Source organism: Haliaeetus leucocephalus, unplaced genomic scaffold (genome assembly GCF_000737465.1).
Source record: "Haliaeetus leucocephalus isolate CR32 unplaced genomic scaffold, Haliaeetus_leucocephalus-4.0 Scaffold495, whole genome shotgun sequence".
In the NCBI taxonomy this organism is placed as follows: Eukaryota; Metazoa; Chordata; class Aves; order Accipitriformes; family Accipitridae; genus Haliaeetus; species Haliaeetus leucocephalus.
Genome location: NW_010972931.1, coordinates 1,297,055 through 1,309,348, shown reverse-complemented (window position 1 = coordinate 1,309,348; position 12,294 = coordinate 1,297,055). Strand labels below are relative to the sequence as shown.

At 43.9% G+C, this 12,294-nt stretch overlaps 1 protein-coding gene across 2 annotated transcripts in view; it reads right to left on the bottom strand.

Moving 5' to 3' along the window:
• Window positions 1–8,681: 8,681 nt before the first annotated feature.
• The window catches only part of ING1 (inhibitor of growth family, member 1), a 6,663-nt gene continuing 3,050 nt past the window's right edge, over window positions 8,682–12,294 (bottom strand). The window contains exons 1-2 of one of the 2 annotated variants that reach the window (XM_010575625.1): window positions 12,015–12,087; window positions 8,682–10,314 (exon numbers count right to left, since the gene is read on the bottom strand). In XM_010575625.1, the coding sequence (XP_010573927.1) occupies window positions 9,611–10,243 (633 nt within the window). In that variant the 5' untranslated portion in view covers window positions 10,244–10,314; window positions 12,015–12,087 and the 3' untranslated portion in view covers window positions 8,682–9,610. Of the gene's footprint in view, window positions 10,315–12,014; window positions 12,088–12,294 lie in introns of those variants that run through there. The other variant, XM_010575624.1, reaches the window with a different exon arrangement.

The window sequence follows — 12,294 nt, the reverse complement described above, 5'->3', positions numbered from 1 at the left end:
TTTCCAAGAAAAAAAAAATTTACCCTGCAAGACTCCAGAGCAGTAAACTTGTGTCAGGATCAGTTAAGGATGGGTTAATAGGGTTACTCTGCTTGCTTATTTTTTCCTTATAGTGCTGATCCCGGCGGATGAAGCGACAAGCTCATCTCCAATGCTTCAATGGATTCTTAGATCTGAAATAAGAGCAGGTGTTTCCTCGTGGACTTCTGGAGAGCGGCATGAATTCAGCCATCCTTGCTGAATTGCACGAGGCTCCTGCCGGCCCCCCCACTCCAGCCTGTCTCGGTCCCTCTGGACGGCAGCCCCAGCATCGAGCCTACGGACTGGTACCACCATCCCAGTTTGGTGTCACTGGCAACCTTGACAAGTGAGCCCTTCGCTGCTTCCTCCAGGCCACGGGTAATGACGTTAAACAGGACAGGTCACAGGACAGACCTGCAGTACTCCGCTCCTTACCAGCTCCCAGGAAGAAGGTACGTGACCCATTGACCACGACCCTCGGAGCCCAACCATCCAAAGGGTTGTCTCCCCACCCCGACTGCAAATTCCCAATGTAGATGTATGAATATCACGGCAGAAAATGTTGAACGCCTTGCTAAAGTTGAAGGGAACGGCACCTACCTTGTTAAAGTTGAAAGCCGTGAGATCCAGCGCTCTCCCCTCGCTCACAGATTCGGTCATTTTATCACAGAAGGCAAACAGGCTGGTCAGGTGTGATTTGCCCTTGGTAAAGCCAGGCTGAAGGCTCTCATTCACCTTCATGTGCCCAGAAATGTGCTCCACAGGGACTTGCTCCATGATTTTCCCAGGGTCCAAAGTGAGGCTGACCTGCCCATAGTTCCCCAGATTGTCCTTTTTGGCTTTTTTTTTTAAGATGATCATATGTAACAACCTTTCCCAAATCATGCTACATACAAGCAGCCATCTGCACACCCAGCATCATTTATGTACAGTCCTTTCGCCTCCTGCCTGTGGTCATCTTCTTGATCATCCCAGTTTACCTAAAATTATTTGGGGGGGTGGAATGAGAAATGCTCATATTCCTGTGAATGGGAAATTCCCCTTCAGACAGCTGGGAATGCCAATCCTATAGCAATCCTTTCTGCACCCATAGCAGAAACCCAACCCCATCCCCTAAAGCCTGTCCAAGTTCCAGCAGTGCTGGACAAGGAGAGGTGGCTCTGTACTTACGACTGTCACTTTGTCCTGCAAGCACGTACAGAATTTCCCCGTCCACGGGGTGAGTACACTACCACAGACTGTCCAGTAGAAGTAATTGACAGGTAAGGAGACATATAAGCGTTCAAAGATTCATTCAGTATATTGCAGAGAATGAAGCACATCCTATCATCACATGTATTACACTCCTCTGAACCACCACCCCAAAAAAAAGAGTGCAGAAAGGAGTGTGTTTGAGACCCTTGTCTATCTACCCAGAGGACATGTCCTCGGTGGTTTCCATAAGTACAGAGACCCTGGAAACAAAAAAATTTGTTGACCAGTAAGATGTGTGCAAGATGCTGATAAAACAGCCCCCAGCAGCTGTTTGATAGGGAGCAGGGTTGCCTTACCTGTATTCTCAGTGGAGGGAATCTCTGCTGTCCAGAAAAGACCAGGTGAAGGTCCAGCACACAACGGAGCAACCTGCACTGATAGCGCACCCGAGTCTCTGTCTCTAGTTTTTACTTCAAACAAGAAATCAATCTTAAAAAGCCCTGTGTTAGAAAGGATGAGGCAATGAACCCTCCTAACGTTAGACAAATCAATTAAAATAAGATGTACATCAGTTTTACAAATAAAAATACACCTGTTTTTCCTGAGCTTTGGTCCAAACCTTTTCTAGTCCTCCACAAATTCCTTTGTTTTCAGCTTTTATGCGCTAGTAGCATTAGATAACAGATCTCGCCACTTAATGCCTGAAATATTTCCTGAAATATGAGCATCCGACATTTGCCTCAGTTACCTATGGAAAATACTAACGGTTTACTCATGGAAGTTAACATTTGTGCTTTTTTGAGAAACTTGCTTAGCTATGGCTTGACAGTGAGTTGAGGTCAAATATATTTTTGCCCGCTTCTGCTCTGTCGGACACAGCAAGTGGACCCTTGGCCTCCGACTTGCACAAAGAAGGTGCTTTGGCTTCCCTTGATGCCTCCGTGGCTATGGGTGCTAACTCCTGGCCAGCGGTGCCTTCTGTAAAATAACACCTGGAGATGATAGGACGCCTTGGTAACCCACTTCTAACAGTTCCTCAATAATCTCTCCTACAGCACAACACAGTTCTGGCTTCGCAAAACGCGGCTGCTGCTCACCCTGCACCGAACAGCCTCCCGTCCTTTCACCAAAACTGCCCAAGTGCAGAAGTGTCGCATACTTTGTGTTTATCTTTTGGGGAAATTTGATGCTCTATTTCCCTTGGAGCTATTTGGATAGAACTCCTTTAAATCTTTTATGACCCAGGAAGGATTACTTTTGATATCAAAGTCCAGCTGTTTACCTTGGCATTGTAGCCTTATTTCCACTCTTCACAAATCCCTTTCTTCCTCTTGTAAAGGTTTCTTTGTGTTCATTCTAAGGGCTCAGCATAAGGGAGCTCTCACGACACCTTCTGTATTCCCAGGGAAAAAAAATAATATATATGAGTGTGGACAACAAAGATCGAGAGCAGTATCAGTAATTTTAATTTAAAAATACTGCTTTTGTCTTCTTGAAGCTGTCTCCAATCCAAGCAGAATAGGGTCAGCAGATAAAAAACTGAGACAAAACATAAAATAAATCAAATCCTGATAAAACATGGAAATGCAAAATCAAGGCATCCAAACAATCATATTTCTCTTCTGCAGTGACACTATGCTGAAATGATATGATCACGATCAAAGTTTTTAAGTAACTGTGACCATAGATTAGACTTGATTAAAGTTTAAGACATGTTACATTCATTTCCTTCTACTTGCAATGTCCTCCAGGGACATCTACAAACTAAAGCATTCAAACTCAGGGGACTTTTCTGAAAGAATTGCCCTTAATCTTTTAGTTGTTGAATAAAATCACTGTGTGGAACATGCATCTAACAATTCATCTTTTACTGATACGGCTCTCAATAAATTGTCTGTTCCCAGACTTCTAAGACGGAAGAAGCTATTGTGAGAACAGAGCATTTTATTTCAGATGAAACCATGCAAATCTCAAGGAGAGAGGAGGCTGGCAGAAAGAAAAGTCCCCTGATATATATCTTTTAATTAACACAGCAAAACAGTCCTTTCTGTATGCAGGTAAATCATTTATGCACAATTCACTTGGTTTTCTCATCCTTATCACTAAACCCCCTTTTTTTTTCAAGTTTTATTTATTTGGAAAAAAAAATCGAACTAGCAAAGTGCATTGTATGATGAGGGAGTTCAGGATGTATAGCACTAGAGGGGACAACAGTCATTTAAATTGCATTAATTCTTCCACAGACTGAGAGTATGAAGGTGCCGCTATCTGTCTTACCCAAGTTTTACATATTCACTTAAAGGATCCAAGTTTATTTTAAGTATATATATATATATTATTTTTTTATGATGCTGAGTTACCAACCCTAGATATGTTAATCTCTTAGGGCCCTACCCGACTTGTCAGCAAGCAGAATGCAAGAGATAACTCCATTTTCTTTGCATCATGATCCTTTCCCCAAAGCATGGAGCAGAAGCAGAAGTTCAGGGCCAGTTCAGCCAGCACCTGCGTGGAAAACTGATGTACCGCAGGCACGAATTCGCCTACTGCCTGCACCTTCTGCAGCTCCCCAAGTCTCTTCCAGCCTTCAGTCTTGGCCGACGGCCATATAGAAAGGCTGACATTAAAGTAAGCTATTGAAAATAAAAGTAACTACTTCAAGCAGCTTAAAAATGAACATTACTGTCGATATCCACAGGACTACATTTGATAAACAATCTGAGGAATTGCCTTGAAACTTTTTTCTGGGATAGGCTCAGCGCACGGGCGCACAGTGCATACAGCACAGCCGTACAGAAACTCAAATCACTGTATTGCAAGGAATTCTGCCATTTCAGACACATTTTTTGCTCCCTGCTTCACGAGTTACCTAAAATGTGGATGGAGGTTAGATTTTCACCCCAACAACTGAAAGGAATTTTGACTTCTGCAAAGCGTCCATCCATCCGACCGGGATTACTCCCACACTCTTCGTTACCGCAGCATGGGAGAATCCACGGCCTTATGTCAGACGGACAGTACGCAAAGTCTTAAAGAATGGTTAGATGGACTACCAGGCTGTTTCGGAGAGGACAGCAAAGCCAGCAGTCCTTCTCGAGGATGGTAAGCCACAACGTTTACTTACGCTTCTCAAGCGAGAGCTGGAGATGCAAGCGCTGGTACCTGTTTCTGGAAGTTTGGTACCCAGCACCTTTTGCCTTTTCCCGGCAGAGGTCCTGCAGAGGGGCCAGCATCGCGCGCCGGGGCGAGGGACGGGGACCCCACCGGCAAAGCCGTTTATACTGCAAACTGAAGGATCAACGTAGCCTGGCAATTGGGATTCAGACATGGACAAAAGCAGAAGCCCGCGGCTGGGGCGAGCCACCAGCCCTCCTCACTCCCGTCCTGGCCACCGACACAGCCCCCGCCGTCAGAGGGGACCGAGGGGCGTTAGCCGGTTTTGACTACCAACCACAATAAACGCTTACTGGGAAAAGTAATCTAGGCATCCTGAACTTGGGAGAAAACCTTAACGCTGTCCTTCAGCGCTTCCTCCATCTGCTCCGGTGCTCTTCCTTACTGCGTCGTTCCTCCTCCTTGTAACATTTGGGACATCAGTAATACCTGGGAAAGTAAGAAGCTGCGTGAAGTATTATTAGCTTGATTATTTTTTGACGTTACATTGAATGCTCACACTACTTTTGATACTCAGAAGCGGGAAATTATTAGCTCTTTTGAGCTATGGCTAGCACAAGGGTTTGGTTTTTTTAACGTACGCAGAGCAAATAGGCCGTGAGGATGATGATAAGTCTAACTAAAGCAACAGAATGCACTCCAAGGGCATTCAAATTTGTTTTGAAGCATTTCTATTACAGAGAACTGGTTTTGTATTATAATCTGTGAAACAGTTTACGGTATTTTCTCTCTCTCTCTTTCACTGTTATTACAATTTGAAAGATTAACTAAAAACACCCTACCAAAAAATGTGACCAGTGGAGCAGTCCAATCCAATTGTATTTATTCTGCACGCTCCACAAAATTAGGACACAGTTAATCAGCAACTGTGCTTAATTAGTAAGAAACCTATTTAAACCTAATGATACACATGGCCAGGGTTGCTGCTGTTTAATGGAGACAGTAGTTCTGCTTAATTGGGATGTTTTCAGGTGATACAGCGGTTGAAACCGAAGCTTTGCTCTGCTGTTTCAGGCTCACGGTGGTTCTCTCTCTCTGTCCCGCTGGGAACATTTTGCAACTGGAGCTGACGTAGCACCCAAAGGGCTCCTCGCTGCCGCCTTTTACCTCCTGACTGGTGCCTTCAGCACCAGCTCCTCACCGCCAGCCGCCCTCCTGCAGGACAAATCTGCCGTCGGAGGACGGGGACGACCCAGGTGTAAGGTTTGCTGCCAGCTCCCTCGACTTGCGTGTTGAAACGGTGCTTTTCAGTAGTCGGAAGGACTTTGTCATCAGCTCCAGGGTTCAGCAAGACAATATGGACTTACCTGTGTCACCTATCACAGATCAGCAGTGATTAGAGCTGCCTGCACGTTTTCAGTGAGAACTTTTAAGTTTGCAATTCCTACTGCTGTGGCTTCCTCCTCAGCGAACACCTGCTGATTTTTGTATACTGTATTAATGCTACCGTACCCGAGAGCCGCTCACGAGCCTGTGGGAAATGCGTTAGAAGCCTTAGCTCAGTTCTTAGAAGAGTTTTCCTCTCACTCAAGCCGTTTGTTGGCAGCCTCAGCGGGAAAGGGTCACTGCGAGATTCAGATGTTTTCTCAAACCTGCAGATGATCTCCCCAAATGACAGCACTGTCACAAATCACACAGAAATAATGAAAATTGGCTCAAAGGATGGCAGTTTCTCGTGAGCATTAAACACCCTCTGAATAACTAAGTGTCCTGGTTTCGGCTGGGATAGAGTTAATTTTCTTCCTAGTAGCTGGTACAGTGCTGTGTTTTGGGTTCAGTGTGAGAAGAATGATGATAACACACTGATGTTTTCAGTTGTTGCTCAGTAGACCAAGTTTTCAGTTTAGACCAAGTCAAGGGTTTTTCAGCTTCTCCTGCCCAGCCAGCGAGAAGGCTGGAGGGGCACAGGGAGTTGGGAGGGGACACAGCCAGGGCAGCTGACCCAAACTGGCCAAAGGGATATTCCATACCGTGTGATGTCATGCCCAGTATATAAACTGGGGGGGTGGGCCTGAGGGGGGATTGCTGCTCAGGAACTAACTGGGCATCGAGTGGCGAGCAATTGCATTGTGCATCACTTGCCTGTCTTAGGTTATATTTCACCCTCTTTTTGTTATGTTCCTTTTCATTACTATTATACTTTAATTTTTATTTCAATGATTAAACTGTTCCTATCTCAACCCATGAGTTTTACTTGTTTTTGATTCTCCTCCCCATCCCACTGTGGGCAGGGGGGAGAGGAGTGACCGAGTGGCTGCTTGGTGCTTAGTTGCTGGCTGGGGTTAAACCACAACACTAAGAAAGGAGGATTTGTAAAGACATTTTGTAAAGACAGCATTTTAGACAAGATAACAAAGTTCACACAGTATGCAGCACTTGGCAGTGTGTCGGTATAACATGAGACGGCTTCACTTCCATCAACAAAGAGCTTAGTGGCACAGCAGAGTCCCGCGCATCTAACTAAAGTCACCAGTTTGTGCCCATCGACTGAAACTAGACCTGTCAAATGGCACCATGCCGGTCCAGTCAGCCCTCGGGGTCAAGCAGCAGAGCAGCGTTGCAGCCTGTAACAGGCGAGTTGGGAAGATAACCCAAGTCTTGGAAAAATGAGGAAAGGGGTGTAACTCCAAGCTGCTTTGCAGATGAGCAGCTGTCTTTTGCAAAAGACTGAAACATGGGAGACCACAGCCAGCCCTCAGTAGCTGGAAATAAATTCATTTAAGGGCAGTGTAAATACTACTCTACCGATCCACCTTTAGCTGAACTTTCTTACCATACTCCTTTGCACCTTCGTTGTGTTCTTCTGGCTTTTCACATTCAAAATGCCTTGCAGAACCAATGCAGACATTTCATGAAAAAGGCTCGGTTTGAAACTGTGTCTGCACGAGTTCCTATAGAAAGCTTCACTGGGGTTTCACTAGTACAGTCCTGCCAAGTATCGATGTTCTCAGCATAGGCTGGTGGGAGGACAACAGAACGACCGAGGCAGAAAAGACCAGAAACATCGGGACTAACCACAACAGCAGCAAGTGGAGGGAGGGAGGAGCAGGAAAGACCAGTAAGTGCATAGGGAGAATGGAGAACCAGAATGCTTTAGAGAGAAGAGGAAAAGAGAAGGGTAAGAGTGTAGAGAAATTGCACACCAACCCTAAACCACCTTAGGAGCAGGAGATGTGAGTCGGAGTGGTCGTTTGCCCAGGGCAAAGATGGGTCGGTGTAACGTGACAGCCTGTAGCGACTGGAAACACGAAGGTACATGCACGCGCACACGCTTTGTATACCTATTCAGAAGTACAACAGGACTTCTGCTTGTCAGCGTGAGTATGTCTGTCTGGCAGGGAATACCCACGCAAGGTGATGTGGCACACCTTGAGGCTTTTCAGTACATCTTTAGAAAACACTGAGCCCCTTCAACTGCCTTGCGTTCAGGTGGATCCAAAACCTTGTCTTCCCTACTTCCAGGAGAAAGACCTGCTGGAATACATTGGGAAAAAGCAGCATCACTTCAGTGGTAGAGTTTAACTGTCCAGGAAGCAAAACAACACAATTATAAATTTTAAGACAATGCCGTGTTCCAAAAAAACCCAACCCCAGCCTCCCATACTCTTATAAGACTGTTGTCTGACCCACGAGATTTCACAACCTTCCTACTGCCGGTCCCGGCCCCTTCTCACTTGCAGTAAAGGGCCGCAGGGGGACGAGGAGACCAAACCAGCTCAGCCAGAACATCAGCCCCTCCAGCCACGCAGGTGAAGGAAAACAGTCTGACCAAGCTTCACTACAAAGCTAAGCGACAGAGGGCCTGGACACCTCATCTAACACACGGCACCGCCGTCACAGCTAGTACATTTTTGTATGAGGTGATCATGAAGAATAAAAATGCCTACCCTGGAACGGCTGCAATAATATTTTGAAAATGCTGTAACGCAAAAGATCTTTCTGCTGATAACAAACATGGAATAATTTATATCCACAGCGTAAAAGCATGAAAACAACTGAATAAGACCAGCTCTATACTATCGATTTTTAGATAAATGTCCAGGTCTGGGAGTGACTGCAAGCACAAAAAGAGGAGATTTGGATGGAAAGTTAAATGCTATTTTGGCTCTCCTATGACCTTGCTGGCCATACAGTCTATGAAGATTCATTATCAGAACTGTAATTTGGTTACCACTACAACAGTTTCAGGCTTCCTAGCAGCAGCTTGCTGGAGCTGCTGAGGTTAAACACATTTTTTTTTTTTTTAAGCTATACGAATGATCATTAAACATGATTGCTAAAGCAGCAAACTGTCAAAGTTGTTTCATTTATTTCTTAATATCACAGCTGTACAATTTTCATACATACAGCAGGAAATGCACATTGGTTACACAATGGCATTTGGCTGCATTTCCAAGTATAATACAGTAAGTGCAACTCCACTTAAAAATGTACATTTATACAACTTAAACAAATTAAGGATTGCTACACTACTATCTGTGACAGTATAAAGCTTCGTTTATGTTAAGTCTCATTACTAAACCACTTCCTAGTTAAATATAAAACATATTCAATCATTTTAAAATGGCCCTTGTGGTACTTGGCCAGCATATAAAATATTTGTTGTGTAAAATTTAACCATTAACTTTTTTTTTTTAAAAATAATCCTCTAAGCCTATTTAAACATTTGCTATTGAACTGTTATACTGACACTTTGTAGCAGGAACCAAATTTTACCCTCCTTTTGTTTTCTCTTGCACTGCTTATCACCAAAAGAAGTTACATTTGTAATGTATTGCAGCTTTATTCAGATACAACCAGATGTCTAAACTATTTAACAATTTTGCTCAAAAGGTAGATAACAATTTTCATTAAAGAAAACGAAATTACATTTCAGAGATATTTGTCATCAAAATTTTAATGGGTAGAGTGCTACCAGCACTGAAAAAAAAGGAAAAAAAAAAAAGTATTAATTTATCTTTTAAGACCCACCCGAATATTCAGTTTAAACTTTTATAACTTTACTTTTGGAATACATTGGTCCACAGACCACATTCTTGTTACAGTTTACCAAATGAAAAACAAAATTGCTTATTGCCGTCCCTATAACAGGAATGGTTCAGTTTTAAACCTCCTTTAAAAATATACATTTTACAATCCTTTCACCTCAACAAAGGTGATGCTGACAATAAATACACTGGTTTGGTGGTTCTATTCTTCTTTGCTCTGAAAAGTCTACAAACTACCTGTTGTAGGCCCTTTCTTTTTTAGACTTCTCCAATGCCTTGTCCATAGTTTTCTCGTTTTCTCCTCTACATTTGGGGCAGTACCATTTGCCCTTTGGTTTATGATTGAGTCCCACGCAGGAAAAGTGAAACCACTCAATGGGGCACTCGTCATTATCGCATCCTATCATTTCTCCATAGGAGACTTGGTTGCATAAGCAGTATGTTGGCTCGTTAGGGTCAATAGGAAGGTCTGGGGGAGAAGCTTCCCTCTCTGCTTTAGCCTTGGATCGTTTCTTCTTCTTGGACGTTTTTGCTTTCTTCTCCTTTGGAGTTCCTGAGGTGATGTCATCATGATCATGATTATTTGAAGCATTTTCTCGATTCTCGTTATTCCTTTGCCGCCTCGATCTCTTATTGTTGGGCTTTTCAGCCTGTGCGATTGTCTCATTCTTTGACTTATCTTGGTTGGCTTTCCCGCTGTTTCCAGTGGTATCGTTAGTCTCTTGACAAGTCTCAAACAGTTCCACGTGGCTGTCCACTTGCCTGGTTCTGTTCTCAACGAGCTCCACCATCTGACTGACGATTTGGATCTTCTCGTCCCCCAGTTCCTGACTCCGAATCAAGGCTCTCTGTATGCAGTGCAACATTCTTCTCTTCTGCACGGCATCTGTCTCTCGTTTAAATTTTTCATAGTAATCATCCAGGTCCTTCAGAATCTCTGCAAGGAAGAAATAAAAACTATAAATATTTTCGACACAGGGAATGGCGAAACAAAGCCTTCCCGTATTGTTCCACGCAGCAACACCTTTTCGTAACGCACAAAGCTGATCAAAGACAGATTCCCTGAAGCTGGTATCTGACAAGGAAGGGGCTCATGACTCCAGTGGATTACTTTTCTTCTAGTCGGTCCCGCAGGAATAGAACGCAAATGCTGATTTAGAAAAAAAAGTGACCAAATATAACGTTACGCATGCTGAAAATTCTTCCCTTTAAACTTAGCAGTAATTAAAAAGAACGAACTAACTAAACAAATACATGCACACCATCAAAAGTCCCAAAATTATTTCTAAAATTAGAGGGGAAATTGATAGACTGTTTTCCTGGACATTTTCTGTGTAACAACATTAATATTTTTAGTGAATGACTGAGAGTGGGAGAAAGAGAGTGGGAGAGAAAGCAAGTGCAAACCAGCGTAGCAATCGGATGCTGGGTTACTTAATAATCACTATCATACTTGACAGCTGATGCAGAAGAACTCCAAATACATGGGGCTGGACCCTAAGCTACGGCAAGTTTCATCCGATACTACTGAGTTACTTTTGTGGAAAATGTGAGGCCACTTAAATCCCTAGGACTACAGCATTAGGATTACAATATCCAAGATGTCTAGACGATTTCCTCCCTATACTTTCTGCAAAATACCTGTTGCTTGCTTTTTAAAACACAGAAATATAACCGTCATTAAATATTTACTGCAAAGGAGATGAAGTAGTTAGAAGATAACATTAAGGATGATATGCAACAATTGGAGCAGCTAGAGCTTCCAATTTAAAATGCCAACACTGAAAATACGTTAGATCTTGAATTGCACCAACAGTTGATAAGATCACTGCACAAAAGTGTTAAAAATTTCAAGAACAGTTCTAGAAACCTATTTTTAAGCAGATGTTTTTGAGTTTCACTGCAGTACTCAAATCAACTCAAACATACAGGACACTCAGCACTTCTATACTAAGTCAGTCCTCAAAACCACGCAGAATGTTTTTCCTGCATCTCCTTTCTTCTCTGATTTTTCCCATTCTCACAGGTTAGAATGTTCTGCCTTAGAGAAGCAAAATGTACTGAGATGTAAAATCTAACCTCAATTCACCTAACAGAAACCAGGATCTCTTATACATGCAAATGGCATTAGCAAAACGTTTTTTAAACTTACTTTTTTTTTTAAATAAGAGAATGCGATACATATGCAACTAATTGTTATCCTGTGATTTAGGTTTTGTCTTGCCCGGGCAGATTTTTTTGAACACACGTGTTCCTAATTTATAGTGAAGACATGGAAAGTTTACGCAAGTTCTACTTCAGTTTTTAAAGCTGCAGCCTATGCTTCTCACATCGGCTAAACACAACCTGTCAGCCGGTACTGCAATATAACCTATCTGACCCAAATTAGTATTCCAATGTGTTACGAACTATCTTAGGAGAATGCCTTTTTTCCCTGACTACAAAACAACCCTAAACAAAAGAGAAAGGAAAACCCCGAACCCAAACCGCCACCAAAAAAGCGCCCCAAAGGTACGGAACGAGGAGGACGGGTTCGGGAAGGCTGCAGGCCCAGCGCTGAGCACGTCCCAGGGCCGAGGGGCAGAAGTTTTACGTTCAGAGCTTTGGCCCTGGACTGACGGGACCCCTTCAACCCACCTCCGTCTGGCGGGGAGGCTGGGGTTCATCACGGACACTCTCTCTCTCGCTACCACGCAACAATCGGGTTGTTTGGGGTTTTTTTTGCGCGATTTACGCCGTTGTTCACCGGCTGGGAGCGCGCGCCGCTGCAACCACAACGAAAATCACGATTAAAAAAAAAAAAAGGCGTCCCGCGTTCCGAGAGCTTTATTCCCAGGACGGTTCCGCGGCCCTCTCGGGGACACAACCCCCCCCCACGCAGGGGACGGGCGGGACGGCAGCCCCGGCGGGGGCGGGG